Raw genomic sequence first — 21180 nt, forward strand, 5'->3', positions numbered from 1 at the left:
GGTACTATCTCAACATGCTCTGTCAAACGAGGTGCCTGTGTCCTTTGTCTACTAGTGGCATGCTGAGATGACTCTGCTTGTGAATCCTCCTTTCTGGACTTCAAGAATTTCTGCATTCTCGGATTCTTCACAAGCTGCTGGAAAGTGCCAACCATACTCAACAACTGAGCAGTGAACAAGTCCTCCTGTTCCTGTTCAGCTGCTGATAAACTGGGCTGTGGCACATGCTCTGTCCTGGCAGATGCTGACGGCTGTGCACCTGCTCTTTCTCTGCGGTGTCTGCGAGTAGAAGAGGAACTCTCTTCCGGAGGAAGTTTTCCTTTCCCTTTGTCTGTCATTGCTGCAACACAAACTCAGGCAAATCTGAAATTTTCCAAAGAAAGAGTATCGTACTCTTTCTCACCTGTCAAGTCCTATGTGTGTCCTGTTTCACCCAAAACCTTGCCGTGTCGGCCTCTAGCAGAATAGTTGGCTTTATCCCGGCAATGGAACCATAAAACCGGTCTATGGTCAATAAAGCGGTGGTTCCTTCTATTCAATACCTGGACTTTAATACACACACGCTTCAAAATAATCCTCACTTCCTCGCTCAACAACAGATTGGCCCCGAAGACCGGCGCCCCTTGCGGTATTTCTTTATAATTAGGAAACTCTGATAGAAATTACAACTTCTGGGAGAATTTCGCCAACATAACGGTACCAAACCTGGCCCAAAACTTCCCATAATGATCTGAAAGTCTCGGGATCACCTCAGCAGGTCTCTGCCATTCATCTGTGGCCCAAAACAGTCAATTTCAGCTCGCTGTATTTTCTGGTTCAGCACTGTTTTTGACCTGTTTTCAGCTCTCTGTGATCCCTGTGCTGTGCTCTACACAATGGGCTACAAGCCCCTTGAATCTGGAAGTAATCGGGGCACAAAACAGCCCCGAAACAGTCCAAAATCAGCACTCTACAGGTGCTGATTTTCTGCACAAATCGAGAGGTTACTACCCTCTCGCGTTCCTTCTTTGGTGTAGCAGTTAGCTACACCCGTTCCTGTTCAGGGAGGCAACTAGCCTCAGCTTTCTGAGCATAAACCCTCACTGCTGTACATCAGTTTCATCTGAAAAGCCCTCTTGTGGGGCATCACAATACTGCTAGAAGGGAGTAAGAGGCAGTGGGGAGCAAGCTCAACCCTCTGTGCATGAGAGACAGGGAGAAGTTATGCATTCAATAGCTCTTAACCTGTTGCAAACCACCTCAGGCTGCAAATGAGCCAGGGAGAGAGAGAAATCGAGCGCCCCTGCATCTGCAGTTAGTAAGTTGCAGATTTTGTGACAAATGGCACTCATGCCTTCAGTTTCCCTTTCCAACCTTCAGTCTAAAAATATCTCAAGTTATGCGTCCGGTGACTTTACCGTAGAGTTGTAAAATGGTCCTCGGGACATTCTTGACGTAATGACGCGAAGACATTTTTTGGCCAAAAATAGCAGTTCCCTAAATTTTAGGAGACTGGCCTAATGCATTCCCTCGGGTCTTCTGACCATCATTCCAGTGTATGTCCACATCCAAAAATGCATAGGGACATAGATACAGTGACTTTTCCACAATGTCCACTCTCTTGAGTGACCTTGCAAGTCCGGCCAGGCAAACTGTCCGGGCATTCTGCAGTGACCAAGCATAACGTCCTGATCAACTGTCTTTCTAGTTCCCAGTGCTAGTTCTAGGGCTCAGATTGACCTTCAGTCCAATGTCCCAAAGGCCTATCTTCTTCTGGCCATGCAAAAGGTCCTAGCTTCTGCCAAGAGATTTGGGGGAAAGCAACAGCAGCAAAGAAAAGAAAGAAGAATATTTATATAAAGATATAAATAGGGAAAGCAACTGTAGAAAAATATCACCACCTGGTGACAGGGAGTGTTAGATTTTCATCCCCAGATGCTTCGCACCCTGCTTACAGGTTGACACACATCACGTGCACTGCCCCTTGGTTGTGGGTTGGCCACCCGTACACCTGCTGGACAGGGATCATAGGCACACACATAGGGTTCACCCAACACATTGCCCACTGACGCTTTATTAGCCACTTAGGCCTTTATTAGGCCACTCACATTGGATGGTGGTCATTTATTATGTAGGGTGATTATTGAGCATTTTTCCTACCTCCCTCTATTCTCCTATATATAGGAGGGGAGGGGCCACCTCTTCCACATCTTGTACATACAGAGTTAGCATATGGAGTTATTGGGCTTGCCATGTCATGTGCACAGTCGCCCTATGTGCCACATGGACATGCTTTACACCATCCCAGGGGTCAGTTAGAGTCAGTTCTAGCCGAGGGAAATCTTCTGGCACCCTTGTGAGCCTGTTTGCAGGACCTGCATGCCCAGGAGTTTCCATTAGTTAGGTGCATACCCTCTACTGCACATATATTTGTACAGGTGGTTTCTGGGTGTTATTACGCGTAAGCGGGCGCCCAGAGCTGTCATCATGTAGGTCTCCGTATAGGGATCAGATTTCGTCGCGATCGGATTAAGCATTCTTGAGCTACGTCAGTTTGGGCGGCCTTCAGTTTGGTCCAGGGTTGTGCATTTTGGCCAACCACTTAAGTGACTTAAAATTGGATGGCCACTTTTAACTGGAGAGCGTTCTATTGTGAGAGCATGTTGCTAACTCTTATAAAAGAGTGGCCAGGGCTCATTCTTTTGGACATCTGAGGTCTGAGCAAGAGGAGGAATCAGCCAGCGATCGCCAGCCCATTTCCCTCCCCTTGCGTTTTTCCAGCATTTACAGCCCTCGCCATCTGCCCGTCACCAGCAGCCAGCGTGGGTATACATCGCCATCAGCACCCAGCCACCATCGTAGCAACAGGGATACATCCACCTGCGTTTTTCCCAGCATACTTGTTGTAAGGTGCAGCGGAAATAATGAACGTAGCTCAGGAACTATGCTTCAGATCACACACACACATATTAAGAGAATGGGGTTACTTAGCCCGTGAATTAGGTAAGCAATAGCATAGGAGAGAAGATGTGAGAGAGAGATGACACGAGACACCGATGGGGTCCCAAACCCTCTCAGGGCCCCCCACCCCGTTACCGGAGTGGTATTTGCTTTATTAACTGCACAAATGGATGTACAACTGTGGGAGCAAGACCCCCTATGCAATATGGTGATGGTACTTGACCTTTATGGGCTGAAAATGGACTGTTTGGCTGGCTGGACAGCAAACAGTCGATGAAAACAGTGAATGGACAGCAAGCTGACTGGTTTCTTCGCGATGGAAATGTTCCAAAAATGGTTGGCTGCAAATAGGCTAACTTCAGGCCGCTTCCCGGAGGCAGAGGATAGCCGACCGGAACGGAAACGGTGGCTGAAAATGCAGCTGATGTAGCAGCACAACAATGGGGAACTCCAGAGCTGAAAACGCATGTACTCCTTGCTGAAAACGCAGCTTCGATCATGGACTTTGCTTTTGCCACAAAATGATCTGGCGATGTGCTAACTCCAAGCTCCCAACAGATGCTGAAAACGCAGCCCTGAAGTGAAAAACGCCTAGAGAGAGAAAAATGCCTAGAGAGAGAAAAACGCCCTCTGTTGGTTTTCTTGGCTGCCCAATGTGATCTGTGGAAAATGAATGACCTAGGCCTTCTTTTAAAAAGCTTAGCAGTACGCTTTCGCAGCAGACCGCTTTCATAGTCAATTAAAGACCATCCAATTTTAGTCCCTCATATTGACCCCCCAATTAATTGAGAGATCATTAATGAGAAGACCCAACTAGAGGCCTAAAAACTGACCCAACTCATGAACGCCTAATCCGATCGGGACCGGACTTTGCAAGCCCGTTGCCCTCATAGAGACCTACATGATGACAGTTCCAGATGCCCGCCGGAGCGTAATAACGCCTGGAAACTGCCTGTACAAAGATGTGTGCAGTAGAGGGTATGCAACCTAACTAACGGAACCTCCTGGGCATGCAGGTCCTGCGAACATGTTCATGGGTACCTCGATCCTTGAACTTGACATAGTACCGCTTGTACTTCTGCTTGTAACCTTGCCGGGTGCGAGTCCACAAGATCCGCTCTGGCTTGGTACTTGTAACTGGACTGCCGAGATCGGGTCCATGTCGCTGATTCAATTGGTCCTGGCGAAGACGTCTAGCATCCAAGGAATTCCAAGGAGAGCTTGACGCCTCTGCTGTCCTGCGATCCACAATACTAGTATGAGAAACTGGCGAGACAAATGCAGATGAAGGAGAGTGAGATATGGAACGATCAACCCCCCTCGTAGCATACTTACCTGACTTGCGAAGACTCAACCATTGTGGTTGAAGACGTACCGGTACTGTGGGTGTTACCAACGAAGCAGCCCCTCTGACCCCAAGATTGGGTGGTGGAGGTTGCTCATGTAGAACAAACGTTGGGATACTACGGGATACGGCTGGATCACCATGTCCCAAGTCCTGATTAACCTGTTGCGCTCCTTCCACAAAATCGATATGATCATCTCCCGGGTGTTCGGTGGAAGAATCTGAGGGAGATCAAGCTGCTTTACCTGCATATGAGAAACCAAAGGCACGAGAGGAATACCTTCCTCGCTGCGGATAACCACGGGAGGCTTGCCTTCCTGTGAGATAGTGAGAACATAATTCCGCCAATCAGTAGCGGGGTCATACTCACGAAATCACCTAATGCCGAAGATCATATCACAACCAACTAAAGGAGAAACAAAAAATTTGCGCCGAAACACTGTAGATTGAACATTTACTCGCACATCAAGACATTCCTTGTCCATTGCGGAGTCCATGCCGGGAGCGAATCCAGAAATCCTGATAGGGGTAAGTGGATGCGTTTCCAACCTCGCGCGACGAACAAGAGAGTCATTGATGACATCGTGTGCACTCCTGGAGTCAAATAGGACCACCAAGCGTTGCCCATTGACATGAGCGTAGCACTTGATGAGGGCCTCATCAGGATCCTCCGAAATGGGGGGAGATTGGGCTTGGTCCAACTCCTGGACAACGTTCACACTAGACTTAGATGTATCAGCGGGAGTTTGTGCATTAGTGTTCTGTGCATTTTTCGTAGGACAATCCCTTCTTATGTGACCCTTAGTATGACACCTAAAACAACGTTGCTCTTTAGAATACTCCAAAACTTCTTCACGAGACAATACACCACCAATGATACCTTGCGCAACCTTTTGATCCGGAGTCAGCTTAGGCTGATCGGAGGTCGTGCTCTTATTGGTGGGGTTGGATGAAGAAGGATTAGACTTAGGAGTAGTATTACCTGAGCCATTACCTTTACCGGATGGGGTCGATGTCGAAGCGGGAACATCCTTTGAAGCAGTCTTGGGCTTACCCTTGTTATGCTTCATCTCCTGAAGAAGTGCAAGACGCACAGCTTCGTTGAAATCGGCCGGGGACTGAGTCTGAACATCGAACTTGATGTAGTCGTCAAGGCCAAAAATGAATGTGTCGAGTCGATCTTCCTCCGTCTTGCGAAGCTGAGTGGCAACCTGCAAAACCTTATTGGAAAAAGACATGACAGGGGTGTTATTTTGCTTTAGAGCACGCCAATCCTCCTTAAGCCGGGTAATATACTGTGGAGGCATGAAGCGAGATTGGAGACTAGACTGAAAATCCTCCCAACTATAAGTCAGGGGATTGGCAGCCCGATAAGCCTCCGAATAAGCCTCGGCATAAGCCTTAGCATGCTTCTCTTGCCACGCCTGATACCAATTAATGGCATGACCGGCTAGGTACATGGCTGCTGTAAGGACCTTACTATTGTCCGTTTTCTTAGTAGTCTGAAAATAAGAATTAAATTGATGAAACCAGGAATAAATCGCAGTCGCATCCATCTTACCGTCATACTTACTGAATTGAAGCTTCTCTGTGACTGGAGCGTGAGAATCATGGATTGCCTTGGCAGACGCGGTAGCGAGTGTAGTAGCCAACCTGTCATAATCGATGACTGAAGAAGAAGAAGAAGAAGCATCGGAGCGACTAGACATCATAGAGGAGAGGAGATCATGCATACGTCGCCGCTCTTCTCTGTCAGCTGCCAACCTTTCCTCCTCAAAAGCCAACCGACGAGCTCCCTTCTCGCGCTCAGCGGCCAACCGTTGCTCATCCTGCCGCAACATCATCTCCATCATAGTCCGGACCACTACGTCAACCGAAGTTGGTGGTGCAGGATCAGGGGAACGAGGAGAGGGCGGGGCAGTAGAATAGGGCTCGGGAAAAGCCATGCCAGATGGTCCACTCTCAGAAGACTCCATATGTGAGGGAACTGTGGTATCCATGCCGCTACGGGTTACGACCATGTACTGGATGAATGCCAAGTATCCAAAAGGTGATTGCTATCGTTCGGGCACTCGTCTCTCTGTGGGTGCACCCCTCGGTGGCCTTTCACTCACACCGAAGTTGCTTTTCCCCACCTCTTCCAATCAGACGTGCCGCTTGGCCAATCGTCAAGGGAGAGTGAGAGAGAGGAACCGTCACCACTCTACTGGGCAAACTCTTCTTTACTGAGCCGCCTCTCTTCTGAATACAAGACAAACACCAGAAAAAAAATTCTCCACGATTATGTGGTAGTCAAGCCGAAGCAAACAGAGCTCTGATACCAATGTAAGGTGCAGCGGAAATAATGAACGTAGCTCAGAAACTATGCTTCACACACACACAGATTGAGAGAATGGGGTTACTTAGCCCGTGAATTAGGTAAGCAATAGCATAGGAGAGAAGATGTGAGAGAGAGATGACACGAGACACCGATGGGGTCCCAAACCCTCTCAGGGCCCCCCACCCCGTTACCGGAGTGGTATTTGCTTTATTAACTGCACAAATGGATGTACAACTGTGGGAGCAAGACCCCCTATGCAATATGGTGATGGTACTTGACCTTTATGGGCTGAAAATGGACTGTTTGGCTGGCTGGACAGCGAACAGTCGATGAAAACAGCGAATGGACAGCAAGCTGACTGGTTTCTTCGCGATGGAAACGTTCCAAAAATGGTTGGCTGCAAATAGGCTAACTTCAGGCCGCTTCCCGGAGGCAGAGGATAACCGACCGGAACGGAAACGGTGGCTGAAAATGCAGCTGATGTAGCAGCACAACAATGGGGAACTCCAGAGCTGAAAACGCATGTACTCCTTGCTGAAAACGCAGCTTCGATCATGGACTTTGCTTTGCCACAAAATGATCTGGCTATGTGCTAACTCCAAGCTCCCAACAGATGCTGAAAACGCAGCCCTGAAGTGAAAAACGCCTAGAGAAAGAAAAACGCCCTCTGTTGGTCTTCTTGGCTGCCCAATGTGATCTGTGGAAAATGAATGACCTAGGCCTTCTTTTATAAAGCTTAGCAGCACGCTTTCACAGCAGACCGCTTTCACAGTCAATTAAAGACCATCCAATTTTAGTCCCTCATATTGACCCCCAAATTAACTGAGAGATCATTAATGAGACGACCCAACTAGAGGCCTAAAAACTGACCCAACTCATGAACGCCTAATCCGATCGGGACGGGACTTTGCAAGCCCGTTGCCCTCACAGAGACCTACATGATGACAGTTCCAGATGCCCGCTGGAGCGTAATAACGCCTGGAAACTGCCTGTACAAAGATGTGTGCAGTAGAGGGTATGCAACCTAACTAACGGAACCTCCTGGGCATGCAGGTCCTGCGAACAGGCTCACAAGGGTGCCAGAAGATTCCCCTAGGCTTAGACTAACACTAGCTAAGCCCTGGGATGGTACAACATGTCCATGTGGCACATAGGGCGACTGTGCACATGACCCTTGTGGCTGCGTTTTCAGCAGTTGATTCAGCCCCTCATCGCGCTTGCGTTTTCCAGCTTGTGCTACTGTTCGGCCTTGAAGGATTGCGCCCTCGCATCAGCCATCATCACCATTGCTGTCCCATCAGCCATACCTGCTGTTCTCTTCTCATCCTTAGCCACCATACCTGTAATTTTCAGCAAGAGTTTACCTTTCCTACATAGCCCGGAAGCGGTCAATCTTCATCAACACCGCATCTCATCATCAAGGAAGGTTCCCATCCCGTCAGAGGATAATTTCAGCGTGCCGTCCATCTCTGTTTAGGCACATCCAGCTTGCTGTCCAGCCCTCTGTTCAGGCCATAAATCAGCTCATTCGAGCCCCATCATCATCATCTTTGCACAGGGGTATCTTTCCCCGACTTTGTACAAGTGTCTTGTGCAGTAATCAAAGCAAATACCATTCCGGTAACGGAGTGGGGGGCCCTGAGAGGGTAATTGGGACCCCATCGGTGTGTCGTCTCCTTCTCTATCTCTCTCCATCTCCAACTTCTATCTAATTCACGGGCTAAGTAACCCCATCTCCATCTCGGTTGTGGTTTACAGCTTAAGCATAGATACTGAGCTACGCAAACTTCCGCTGCACCTTACATTGGTATCAGAGATCTGCTTGCTTCGGCTTCCACTAACACACAACCGTTCAATTTTTTTTTTTGGTGTTGTCTTGTGTTTCAGAAGAGAGGCGGCTTAGGAAAGAAGAGCCTGCCCGTAGAGTGGTGACGGTTCGCTCTCTCACTCTCCCTTGACGATTGGCCAAACGGCACGTCTGATTGTGGAAGAGGTGGGGAAAAGCAACTTCGGTGTGAGCGCAAGGCCGCCGGAGGGTGCACCCACAGAGGGACGAGTGCTTGGACAATAGCGCTCTCCTTTTGAACACTCGGCGTTCATCCAGCTTATGGTTGTTACTCGGAGCGGCATGGACACATCTAGTACCTCTCCTCCTTTGGAGACCATTTCCCATCCTCCTCCTTTGGAGCCTACATCGGATGGACCTTCTGTCATGGCCGATCCTGATCCATTTGCTACAGCACCTCCTTATGCCCTGCATACGGTGGAGAATGACTCTCAGTCATAACCTTATGCCTCAATGGCCTTGTCACACAAAGTCTGCCATGCATCATCATAAATCCATCTCTGAGAAGATAGTGTTCATGAGATTGTCCAGCTAACAATTGATCAAAGATTCTGGCAAAATCTTCATCACCAGAACACTGTTCCTTCATATCATCAAGCTCATGATGATAGAGAATTGACACAGCTGAAATCTGTGGCTTTCTTGACAACGCATCAGCCACAACATTCTTTTTGCCTTCCACATGCACTATCTGAAAGTGGAACATTGACAAAAAGTTTGCCCAAGGCATGTGCTTTTCGGATAACTTAGTCTGTGTCAAGAAGTATCGCAACGTCTGGTGATCTGTCTGGACAACAAAATCAGCCCCTAATAGGTAGTGTTTCCAACTTTGAAGCGCATGAATAACAACCAGCAATTCTTTCTCATAGACTTGCATAGTCTTTTCTGGCCCTTGCAAAATTCTGCTTTCATAGGCTACTACCCGACCATCTTGCATTAGCATACCACCGATGCTACTGCCGCATGCGTCACACTGGACAACAAATGACTTTCTGAGATCTGGAAAAATGATTACTGGATCTGAAGTCAATTTTTCTTTCAAAAGACTAAAAACTGAGATCTCTTTCTGTGCCCATCGGAAAGTGACCCCTTTCTTCTGTAAAGCATGTAAGGGTGAAGCTATCTCAGCAAAATTGCGTATGAACCTCCTGTAGTAAGAACATAATCCCAGGAAGCTACGAACATCGTGCACAATCTTCAAATCTGGCTATGTCTTGATAGCTTCAATCTTTGCACGATCCATTTTGACACCATTCTTTGACACTATGTGTCTTAGAAAGTGAATCTATTCCAAAAAAAACTCACTTTTTTGGCCATTGATAAGCAATCTATGGCTGCGAAGCTTATTAAAGACCGTCGTCAAATGTTCTCTGTGCTCCTCTTCAGTCTTTGAGAAAACTATCATGTCATCAAAGAATGTTCCAACAAACTGCCTGTGTGGACGAAAAATTCTGTCCATCATCCTATTGAACGTGGCAGGAGCATTTGTAAGACCAAATGGCATTACTAAGAACTCATAGAGACCAAACGTCATTCTAAATGCAGTCTTATGCACATCCTCTGGCCTGATCCGAATCTGATGGTATCCACTCTTAAGATCTACCCTGCTGAAAATTGACGCACCCTCCAAGCGGTCAAGAATGTCATCAATCCGTGGAATGGGGAATCTATTCTTGATGGAATTCTTGTTCAACGCGCGATAATCTATACACATGCGCCAAGATCCATCCTTCTTCTGCACTAAGAGCACTGGTGAGCAAAAGGGAGAAGAACTTGGCTGATTCAACCCCTTTTCTAATAGCTCATTCACCTGGCTCATTATCTCTTTCTGCTGGGCTGCACTAACCCTGTACGGAGGCCTATTTGGTGGGCTACTGCCTGGCACCAAATCTATCGCATGATCCTCAGACCTCTCCGGCGGTAACTGAGATGGTAATGAGTCAGAAAAGCAGTCACTGAACTGAGATAAAAATTCTGATCTGTCTTTATCTAACAAAGATAAATTTGACTCATTATGCCCTTGAACATCATGTGCAAAAATCAAGTACGCAGAAAGATGATTTTTCATTACAGATGTAATAGCAGAGCTGATACAACCAGTACAGATTCTCCTTTGAGCTTGACATCCAAAACATGCTTCTTGCCTCTGTGTTCCAAGTTGAGCTTCTTCTTGAAGACATCCAGCACTCCATGTACCCTGTACATCCACGGAATACCCAACAAGACATCACAGCCTTCCAGCGGCATGATATAAAGCTCTTCTGTATCCACATAAGATTGTATGTGCAAACGCAACTTTCCAAGAATGGGTGTAACAGACTCTGTGTGGCCAGGACACGCCAACCCTGCCTCTGCTATGTGTCAGAATGAGCGCGTGGTGCGGAAGCGAGAGAGAGAGAGAGAGAGAGAGAGAGAGAGAGAGAGAGAGAACACAAACACAGAGAAGGAGAGAGACACAGTAACGCAAGGTGTGTGGGGAATATTAGATTTTTCATCCCAAGATGCTTCGCACCCTGCATACAGGTTGCACATTACCCACTTAGACCTGTTTGGTCTTTTTTCCCCCACTTATATTGGATGGTCACATTTATTGCTCCCACTTGTCGTGTGGGTCTGGGTTTTTTTTATGCCCGACCTCCCTCTCATCTCCTATATATAGGAGACAGAGGGGCCATCTCTTTATCATCATTGTACAGACATTGCCATCTGGAGTTTTGGGCTCGCCAACCTTTTGCCATTCACGCTCTCTCTCTGTCTCTCTGTGTCTCCATCGCCATTGTCTCTCTTTTCTCTCACCTTCCGCTGCTCACTCTGACATGGTATCAGAGTACTAAGCTTGGATCAGCCATTGCCATTGGAGAGGAGGATCATTGTAGAGTTTCATCGCGAAGGACTTCGATTTGCCCACCTGCGTTTTTCAGCCAGCGTTTTTTGCTCAGCATCAGCGTTTTGTGGCCTTGATTCCAGCATTTTGTGGAGCTCACCCATCCTTGTTTTTTCCTCTGCTTCTGCCCTCTTTCCCCACCCTCAGCACCCTCACCAGCTGCCCCTTTGCAACAGCGTTTTCAGCCCATTGGGCCTTGCGTTTTTTGCAGGTATTCAGCCGCTTATAGATCTGCGTTTTCATCTCCATCTTTGTGTTCTCTTGCGTACCTTGGACAGCCGAAGCTACCCACTTCTTGCCCCTTGGTTTCCCCACGAAGCCCATCCGGTGATTTTACCGGTGACTTTCCGGCTTCTCTATTGCTGTTTTTCAGCCTGTTTTGGGTTGCCTATTCTCCCTCCCTCAGATCACCAGCTTCTCGGATTGCCCAGCCTCTACATACAGTTGAGATTGTGCCCCTTCTGCTGTGATTTTCAGGTTTGGACAGCCACCCGACATTGCACCCTCGGCATTTGCTCGGAGTTTTCTTGCCTACCCCGTCACTTTCCCATTTTCTACACGGTCATTTGGTGTTCTTTGGGCGCGGTTCTTCAGATCCTACCCCACTTTGCTTCTGATTTTCAACACGAGACTTCTCTGCTGATTTTTGTTGTCTGTAGTAAATGGCTACACTCCCAGCCATGCCTATCTTTCCTCCCAGTGAGAAGCTTGACAGCTTCAACTTTGTGGTCTGGAAGATGAAGATCATGGTGATGCTTATGCAGTTTGACTTATGGGACTGGCTTAACGACGCATCAAATGCCGTGTGTCCCAGTCTTGCTCCAGCATCTGGTGCTTCTACATCAACATCCTCTTTATTAGCTCCTTCTTCAATGAGTTTTCATCTGGCTCCTCATCTGCCCCTACAACTTCATCTATTGGTTCTGCTTCTGTTGGATCAGGTAACGTTACACAGGCTATGGTGGATCAGTGGCATCTGAACCATCGCAGGGTTTATTCCTTTCTACTCATCAACTGTGCGGATACCGTGTTGACGTCTCTACGTTCTCACACAACTGCACATGAGGTATGGGCTTTTCTCTGCAACATGTACGAACGGAAGACACCCAGAAGGATCCTTGCCCTTGACAAGACTTTGCTGGACCTTGACTTCACGGCATTTCCGACTCTTGAGGACTTTCTATCCTGCATGCTTGTGCTCCGAGATGGCTCTCCGCTTGCGGTCTCCAGATCTCTTCTGAGGCTATGGCAACTCGTTTGCTTCTCAAACTTCTTGTCGCATACGAAGCCCTATTCCAGTCTCTTGCCTCAGAAGCTTTTGTGGGTCCTACTGCATTGGTTTCTACATCCAACAGGGGTGGTGGTGCTTCTACTGGACCGACTGGATCTGGTCCTCAACCTAACCGGCCTGATATCACTTGTACCTACTGTGGAAAGAAAGGTCATTATGCAGCCAAATGTTACAAGCGACGGCGCGATCGCAAGAAGGACTCCGATTCTGAGGAAGGGACAGCTACTCGTCAGTCTGTGTCACCGTCGTCTCCGGCCACCAGGCCGACGACATCTCCCTCTAGCCTCACCACACCTTCTCCTCTTTCTGACAGGGACTCCTTTGGCTTGGAGTCTGCCGGCTTTCCACCTTGGCAGCCTATTCCTTTGGTCGGAGTGCTCTGCTTCAGGGGGGGTCCTCTTCCGCCTATCTCTTCTACCGACCTTCCCCGATGAGCTTACCGCTTGTCTCACACCTTTCCCTTTTTCTTTTCTTCAGCGACTTGCTCCCTTGTTGGCCTCTCCATCAGCTATCTTGTGCGACTTGATCAACTTTGACCTCGCTTTGGTCATCATCACATCGATGTTTGGCTGGTGCTTCTTCATATTACACACCTCAAGGTTTGTCACGCGTGTTGCATCTTCTTCATCAGCTCCGCATCTGTGTTTGAGGGGGGGGTGTTAGATTTTTCATCCCCAGATGCTTCGCACCCTGCATACAAGCTCACACACATCACGTGCACTGGCCCTTGGTTGTGGGTTGGCCACCCGTACACCTGCAGGACAGGGATCTCAGGCACATTAGGGTATGCACTCCACATTACCCACTTAGACCTGTTTGGTCATTTTTCCCCCACTTATATTGGATGGTCACAGAAGATGATCCCGAATCTCCCCTCTACTGGGGCGGGTGCCGACGATTCTGTGGACCACCGAGACTGCCTGAAGACGCTCGATCTCTGCGGCTAGGCTCGCTTCTTCTTCTGGCGAAAGAAAAAGCCTGACGGAGAAAGTCTCTGGGACGAACGAGGGGGTTGCATCAGAGTCCCTCTGGTGCGGGACGGCGGACTCCTCCATCAGAGTCTGAAGCACAAGCGGGGCGGACGAAACGGAGGCGAAAAGGCGAAGCCCGGTCAAAAAACCGCAACGGGAATCCGAAGAAGCCAAAAACCCAAGCCGTGGAAGTAGCCGAGAAGAAGCTGAGGGTGGGAGATGCAAGAGGAGGACAACAGCTACAAGGAGGGGGGGCGAGGGCGAGGAGGCAGCACATGGAGAGACACAGAGGGAGGCGAGGGCGAGAGGAAAAGGAGGGCGAGGGCGAGGAGCTGGGAGAGGGCGAGATGATTGGGGGGGGCGAGGGTGAGAGACAGAGGAGGGCCGAGAAGCTGCTGGGGGCACGCTATGATTTAATTAAGGGAAGCAACATATTGCATAACATTAAGTTACTTAATGTGCAATTGATCATGCCAAAGCAACTAACCAGGAGGTCGTCATGGTGCAGCTTGACTTGGAAAGCGTATGACCATTTTAGTGGGTCGTTCCTTTCGCAACTCTTGCATGCTGTTTTTTGAAGGTTCTACTGTAGTTTTATTTGCTATTGTCACACTCTTTGTTGGATAAGCTTGCACGGGATGGAGAGCTTTTGGGTCTTCGACTTTTGACTGGTAATCAGTTGGTGGGCTAGGCTCTTACAAATGATTCTTTTATGCTCAAGGCCAAGAAGTTTAATTGGATAGGGCAATGGCAGCCTGGGCAGCTTCAGGATTGTGTATCAATGCACAGAAAGAAATCTGCCCTTTCTAGTTGTATGAAGGTTGGCTGGGCTTGGAGTGCGCTTTGGAGTATATTTACTCATCACTTGGTTTACCCTATTGCATTGGATGTGTATCCATGAGAGCTTTTGGATTGGATTTCCCGCCATGTGTAGGACACGTTTGTTTATTAGCACTCACAAGGATAGCCACTTCGTGTTTGTCTCTTGCTTTGCTTATAAATGTGGGCAAGTATGGGTGTCTTGCCACAACACCGGGTGCGGAAGTGTTGTATCTTAATGCTTGTGCTGATGGGCATTATTCTAAGATATGTGTACACAACATTAACCTTGGGTCATCTCATTGAGGTAGTGGGGATTCGCATGGAAACACTTGAACATATGCGTCTTGGTGGGGTATTGTAAACGGTTCTCAGTCTATTTGAGTTCCGCCATCGGCCTTGCATCTTGCTATATCGTTGCAGGAGGTTCTCTCTCATAATCAATGTTTTATCTTTAGAAAGGCTTCACACCAAAAGCAAAGATGTGGGAGGTGGCACCTGTTACATTTTTTAGGTTGAAAACCCTTCAACTTTTGAGCTTTTCTTTCAAAGTCTTTCAAGCCAGAAATATGCCATTTTCTGATGGTTGTATACTTATCAGTGGGGTTGCAGATGGCCATGTTTGTTTTTGAGAACTTTGGTCTTATTTGTCTGAGATGAACCAAATATTGATTATTCAGTTGAAGTGCTTATGCAAGTGGAACTTTGAAAGTTTGATCCGGATGAGAATGATAAAAAAAAGTAGGAGTCAATTCCAACATTTTTTCTCTTCTTTCAAGACTGTCACAATGGATTTGATTGTTTTGTGGTTGAGAATGCTTTGCAGCCTATTGAAGTTCTGTAGCTATGTAGTAAGGACTGAAAGATAAGCCTATTGAAGTTCTGTAGCTATGTAGTAAGGACTGAAAGATATTGTGTGTAATTTTTCTATCATGATTGGAATGAATTGTCCATCTAGGAAAAGCTAATTTTCAAGTCATTACTGGTTTCTGGGAGAATTTGACCTGTTACGAAATAGGGTTTTGTTGAATGCTGACTGCAGGTCATGGAGGGCATTTCTTCAGCAGTGAAGAGAGCGTTAAAGAATACCTGTGGAATGGTTCCTGTTCCTGAGGACCTGGAAAATTTCTCTGAGGAGGATGTTAAGCACATGAAGAAACGACAGCGTATGTATATACTCCTCGTTTTCCTGATTTGTCTACTTAGAAGGCAACATTTCCTGTGTTTTTGTTTTTGTGATTTTCTTCTGATTTCTTTTTCTGATTTGGTTTTCGGTGCAGTCCAGCAAATACTGAAAAGGCTTGGTCTGCCAAGGACTGGGAATGTTGCAGATCTGCAAGACCGAGTGCTGAATCACAACAAAAGCGGGGGGCTTAGAGTGCAAAAAGTGAGCACAGATGTGACTGGTTCTCAGAGCAAGAGTGGGAAGGATTCTGCTGGAACTTCTGCCTTAATGGGCAAGGTAGAGAACAGAGAAGCAAAGAAGGGGGATGATGCCATTGATGATCAGGGGGATGTTGCGGATGTTAAGACAATGAAATATTCTGCTGTTGAGGGATCTAGAAGCAAGAAGAGGAAGAAGTGGAGAATAACCGATCCAGCACAGATTGCTCCCAACTTCTACCACAGGGATTTGTTTGTTGCCAACTTTCCCTTGGTGAACGTGGTTGATGTTCCTAGGGGATGCAAGTTTCCGGTTCGTGACAAATTTGAAGGGAATGTGCTAGATGCAGAGGAAACTTTGCATGCCAGAAAGAGATGGATTCGCAGATTTCTGGACGTAGAACAAACATATCGCAAGGCTGAAACTGAGCAGCAGGCTTTTCCAATACACTTTGCTTTCATGGAAAGTATGAAGCAGTTCACAAAACCTTCAAGGGAACAAGTGGCAAGGCACAATGATATCTGTGTCAGTTTAAAGCGGAAGTGGTCTTACGATGAGATTAAGGGAGGAGGAAAGAGAAGGAAGTTGGATGATCAGAATGAAGAGAATGTAGGATTTTGCATCGTGCCAGATACTGAAGAGATACAGGGACCACTTGGGGCTAATCGTTCAGATGGAGACAATGAGGGAATAGAAATTGTAGCTGAGGAAGCTGTTGAGCTTACTGGTAACTTACAGGAGGATGGTGATGCTGCAACTGGATTTGCAGATGGAGTCATCCATGTTGATGATGAGAGGCCACTACAGCGTGTTGTCCCTAATTCCAAGACCATCATCAACTCAGACAGGGTTGCCTGCGTGTTAGAGTGTAAGTTTGTAGATGACAAGCATAAGTGGAATGCTCGATTTCAAGGTGGGTTTTATGCAGCCAAACATTGTATGGCAAATATAGAGAAGGGTCATGGGGTGCCTATCTATGTTCTCATTATGACGGCATCTACATGGTCTTATGGGATTCTTGTCCCTGAAGGTTACGTGCATGTTCGAGATGGGAAAATTGATCTAAGATCTATACCTCGTTTTCATCGGCATCAGGAAATTACAGGTGTGGCAGAAACAAGTTTGGAAGACCTGCAGGCAAAGCTCCAAGAGGGTACTGAATTTTACAGGAAAAATTATCTCGATAATCCACTTGCAAAGTATGCGGATGGCCCTATGCTTGTTGGGACTTTCTATTTGAGCTCCCAGTGGTTTGACCTGCCGAAAGCCCACACTCATAATGGCAAAGTGCCAGGGGTTCGGAGACTGTTTGATGGGCTGATGAGAGTGGTTTTGGGTGACTTTGTGCTAGACATGACGGCTGCAGATTACATGCAGCGATGGCAGCTTAGAGAGCAATGGTTGGAGGAAGAGGTTGAAGAGTGGTATGGTCTAGAGGCTGAGACTGATTGAGACAAATGTTGTCTTAGTTGTGGCTAGTTTTATTGTCCACATATGATGTGTGTCTGAGAGAGAGAGAGAGAGAGAGAGAGTCTCTTGTGCCTCAGTTCTTGTACTTACCATCTATGCTCAGACATATCTTGCGGGAGAGAGAGAGAGAGAGAGAGAGAGAGAGAGAGAGTCTCTCTTGTGCCTCAATTCTTGTACTTACCATCTATGCTCAGACATATCTTGCGGGCTTAGTTGGTGTTTTTGTACGATTAATACAGTCGTCTTTTTTTTCAAAAAAACAGAAAGATAGTTTCTCAATCCTTAGTATTTTGTGTTCTCAGTTATTTGCCCGTCTAATGTGTTTGTGTAAGCAAAGATATTGTGTGGATGTGCATCCTCTAGAAAATCAATTATAATAAATGTATTTTGTATGCAACTACGATACTTAAGCTTACCCTTTTGAATTAACTTACTTGAAATTATGTTTGCTTAACACGTGCAAGTGCACAATGAACTAATATAAATCCTTTTATGTATACAGATGCATGTACATGGCTAAGGTTCACATTTGTTAAGTGTTGTTTTAGCACTTCAATTGTTTAATGCTTAAAAGTTGATCTTTAGTGTTTATTTATTTAGTGTTTTTGGCACTTTGCAAGAACTGAGACTTCCTTACAGGGAATCACAATCAAACAGGCATGTGATCTCAGAAGTAATACAATGGAAGGATATATCATGATCCCATGTAGAAAGAAAGGATGTCCTCTTACTCTAGAAGTATCCGAAATTGGGTCCCAAGTGGCCATGAAAGGATGTAATATGTCATTCCGAATGTGATGTAAAGTCTAGGCAGACTTATGGCCCGACTTCTGGAGTTCCCAGCTGGGATGTTGGCAGTGAGTTCCCAAGAAGTTTCTAAAGCAAAGTTTGCATAGTTCTCTTCCTTGCTTTGCCACTCTCAGCGAAGTAAGAATCCTCCTCTTAATGACACAACAAATCATCTGAGCATTGGTATAATGGAGAAAAAATTCCTTTTAAGACGGCTCTACCCCTATTTTGTGAGTTATGCACTTATTGATAGTGCCGAAGCTTCATCAAGTACATTGATAGCCATATAACGCGCGCGCATGCACGCGTGTGCGTTTGCGCACGCGTGCTTCACCAAGTACATTGATAGCCATATACCGTGTGTAAGAGGTTATAATTTTTCATTTTTCATTTATATGAAATATGTTATCAAGGTTGTAAAAGATTATGCAAAAGATCTACAAACCTAATTTAAAGGGAATTTAGTGCCAAAAAGGTTTTCTGTAACTAAAGCCAGGATGTTCTAGGAAACTCTATTATATTTTGGGACTCAATTTATTTTTTGTCATTTGTTCTAATCGTAATTGCCTATATTTAGTTAGTTACACTTTCTTCATTAGCCACCTATTTGGAACTTGTTTTATACGCCAACCGCTTTTACTTTAAGACCCTTTTTTTTGTAATAGATAACCTAGAGTAGCCTTAGTTGTATGTCTTTTTTTTTGGTACCTCATAGACTTGGCATTAAATTTAGAAATCTTTCACTTACATGAGAATTGTGAGAAATATAAGTGAAATAAACCAAGAAGAGCTATGGTGTATGCCAATATCTATTGCAAGCCTTTAGAAGGTTGTAAAGAACTTTTAAGTAATGATATTTTCCTACTTATAGCACACAGTCTAGAGTCAAAATAAGGGAGAGGAAAATACACATATTAACAATGTCATAGTACATCTTATGGATCTCGTTGACAAAGTTATGAGTGATAACCATCAACAAGAAAGATGAAAGATGGGGATACTATTACTAAAGTGAGGATTGAGGATCTTTGTAAGAGGGACAATGGACTGAAGAAATAAAAGGTTGAGTCGTTAAAAAAAGAATGCTAATATCTCAAAGTCAAAACCAGAGCCATAGAAAAAAAGATAAAATTAAGATATTGCTTTAAGGAGCTTGTGACTAGGTAGACTAAATGACACTACTCCTATTATGTTGTAATATGATGATGTTTTCTCTTTTTGTAGCCCTAAAATTGGATGAATGTCTTGACATCTTTGGTAAATATACTTTTTGGAGATCCCAAAAACTACCCATTTGGCAAATATTTTTTTCTTGGTTGTAAAAGGTTATCACTTTTCTTCTATCAAAATTTTGAATATAGATATACATTAAGTATATATCAATGAACTTTTTAAGTGATACTTGCTAAGTTTATTGTTTTTTAACTCCTTATGTGTCTTAACACTTCAAATAGCCACAAAAGTGGCGTTTCTTTTCTAAGACTAGTGTTATGATTTAGATAAAAACTTCATGCTTAAAAATTAAAATATTTGTAAAAAATGTTTGTAATTTAGCTCTCTCTTTCTAGTTATGCACATTTTATTGCTTTATCTCAAAAACCAAAGTTTTGTGGCAAACTCAACTTCATCTTTAGTTATAACGAGCTCGCGGGACCTGCCCGCTCGCTCTTACCACGATCGCGTCGTGGCCCATACAAGTAGCATGTACATACTCATCAGATAAATAAAGAGTATACCTTTCCAATCATTCTTGTTGAATTATGTACCCTCAGTGCAAATTTGTGCATACATTGAGTGTCTAATTAGTTAGTTAATCTGCAACGGAAGGATGTTCTAGAAGGTTTTGGAAGGAGATAGAAGGATAAGAAGCAGGGATTGAGTCCATGTGGTATGTTAAGCTGGGAAGAGGAAAGTCATCGTTATCTTAAATCTGATTAGTGAGAATGTGGGCTAAAGGAGGTTGGGGAGGAAAAGGTCATTAGCATGCTTAGTAGGTGGGTTAATCAGGCTAATTACTTGCCAAATACATTCCCATCCCTCACTTCAAGGTAGCGTCTCCAAAAGTGCTATATATGGTGCTCTTATCTACCCAATCAGCTACCACACGTGCTCTCTTGTCCCAGTTGGCTGCCTAGTTGGCCATCCAAGTCATATGCTCCCAATTGTCTTATAAATAGACCCTACCCCACACACATAATTCTCCATAGCTTGTAATCATCCATCAAGCTTTGAAGGAAGGCCATCACCTCGTGGGAAAATAATTAGATCACACACACACACACACACACACACACACACACACACACACACACACAAAAGATAGTACTAAGCATTACACGCATAGCCATACATGTTCTCCCACGTACTTACAAAAATTTGTTAAAACCTTCTGTGCACAAACCTAGTTTGGCTTACTATACTTGTCCTATCAACAAAAATAGATCTCTCCTGGCTTGCCTGGAAAAGGAACCAAAGTATGTAAACATTGCATTGCATAGTCAGTTCTCTCTCCCTTTCTCACACACAGGCTTTAGAAAGGAATTAGAGTAGAAGCAAGCTTGTTCATTTGCTGTGGCAAGTGGGTATATGCTTTAATATATAACTCATGTAAAATTCTCTCACACACATGCTAAGGTCCATCCTTTTTTTCAAAAAATGGGTACATTACAGTCTGGTTCTTTTTGTTAGGCCAGCTAAACAAACACACTTGGCCTACTATTCTTAGCCTACAACATGGGTTTCTTTAATGAGTGCCCTTGCATGGACGGATACAATAAGAAGTCGTATAGGGGAGTTCACCTACCTTTGCCCTGCAGAGTCGTAGTATGGTGGACATAGCTCATGCTGCGCATGTGCTCTTGACCCTCACCAAGTTAAAGAATGCGACACCTAAGTACATCAGTGGAGGAGAACTGATCACCAGGATCATCTACGAGGCAATGAAGATGAAAGACAAGATGCCACCGACACAAGTATACTTTTCTCATTATATCATCAACATATCACAATACATGGTTAGCATGTATAGTAAAAATCCAAAAATATTGTCTAAGAGAGAGGGTATCCCAAAAAAAATAGGTTTTGGAAAACACCATTTTGTAGCATCATGAGCATCACATTA

At 45.5% G+C, this 21180-nt stretch overlaps 1 protein-coding gene across 3 annotated transcripts in view; it reads left to right on the forward strand.

Annotated features, from left to right (window-relative positions):
- LOC147424152 (uncharacterized) overlaps positions 1–17549 on the forward strand; it is a 34878-nt gene extending 17329 nt beyond the window's left edge. For all 3 annotated transcript variants that reach the window (XM_086501913.1, XM_086501912.1, XM_086501914.1), the window contains exons 2-3: positions 15459–15582; positions 15697–17549. In XM_086501913.1, the coding sequence (XP_086358039.1) occupies positions 15462–15582; positions 15697–17252 (1677 nt within the window). In that variant the 5' untranslated portion in view covers positions 15459–15461 and the 3' untranslated portion in view covers positions 17253–17549. The remainder of the gene's footprint in view (positions 1–15458; positions 15583–15696) is intronic.
- Positions 17550–21180: the final 3631 nt, after the last annotated feature.

The sequence above is a fragment of the Adiantum capillus-veneris genome, chromosome 26 (genome assembly GCF_014529385.1).
Source record: "Adiantum capillus-veneris isolate H3 chromosome 26, ASM1452938v2, whole genome shotgun sequence".
NCBI classification, from domain to species: domain Eukaryota; kingdom Viridiplantae; phylum Streptophyta; class Polypodiopsida; order Polypodiales; family Pteridaceae; genus Adiantum; species Adiantum capillus-veneris.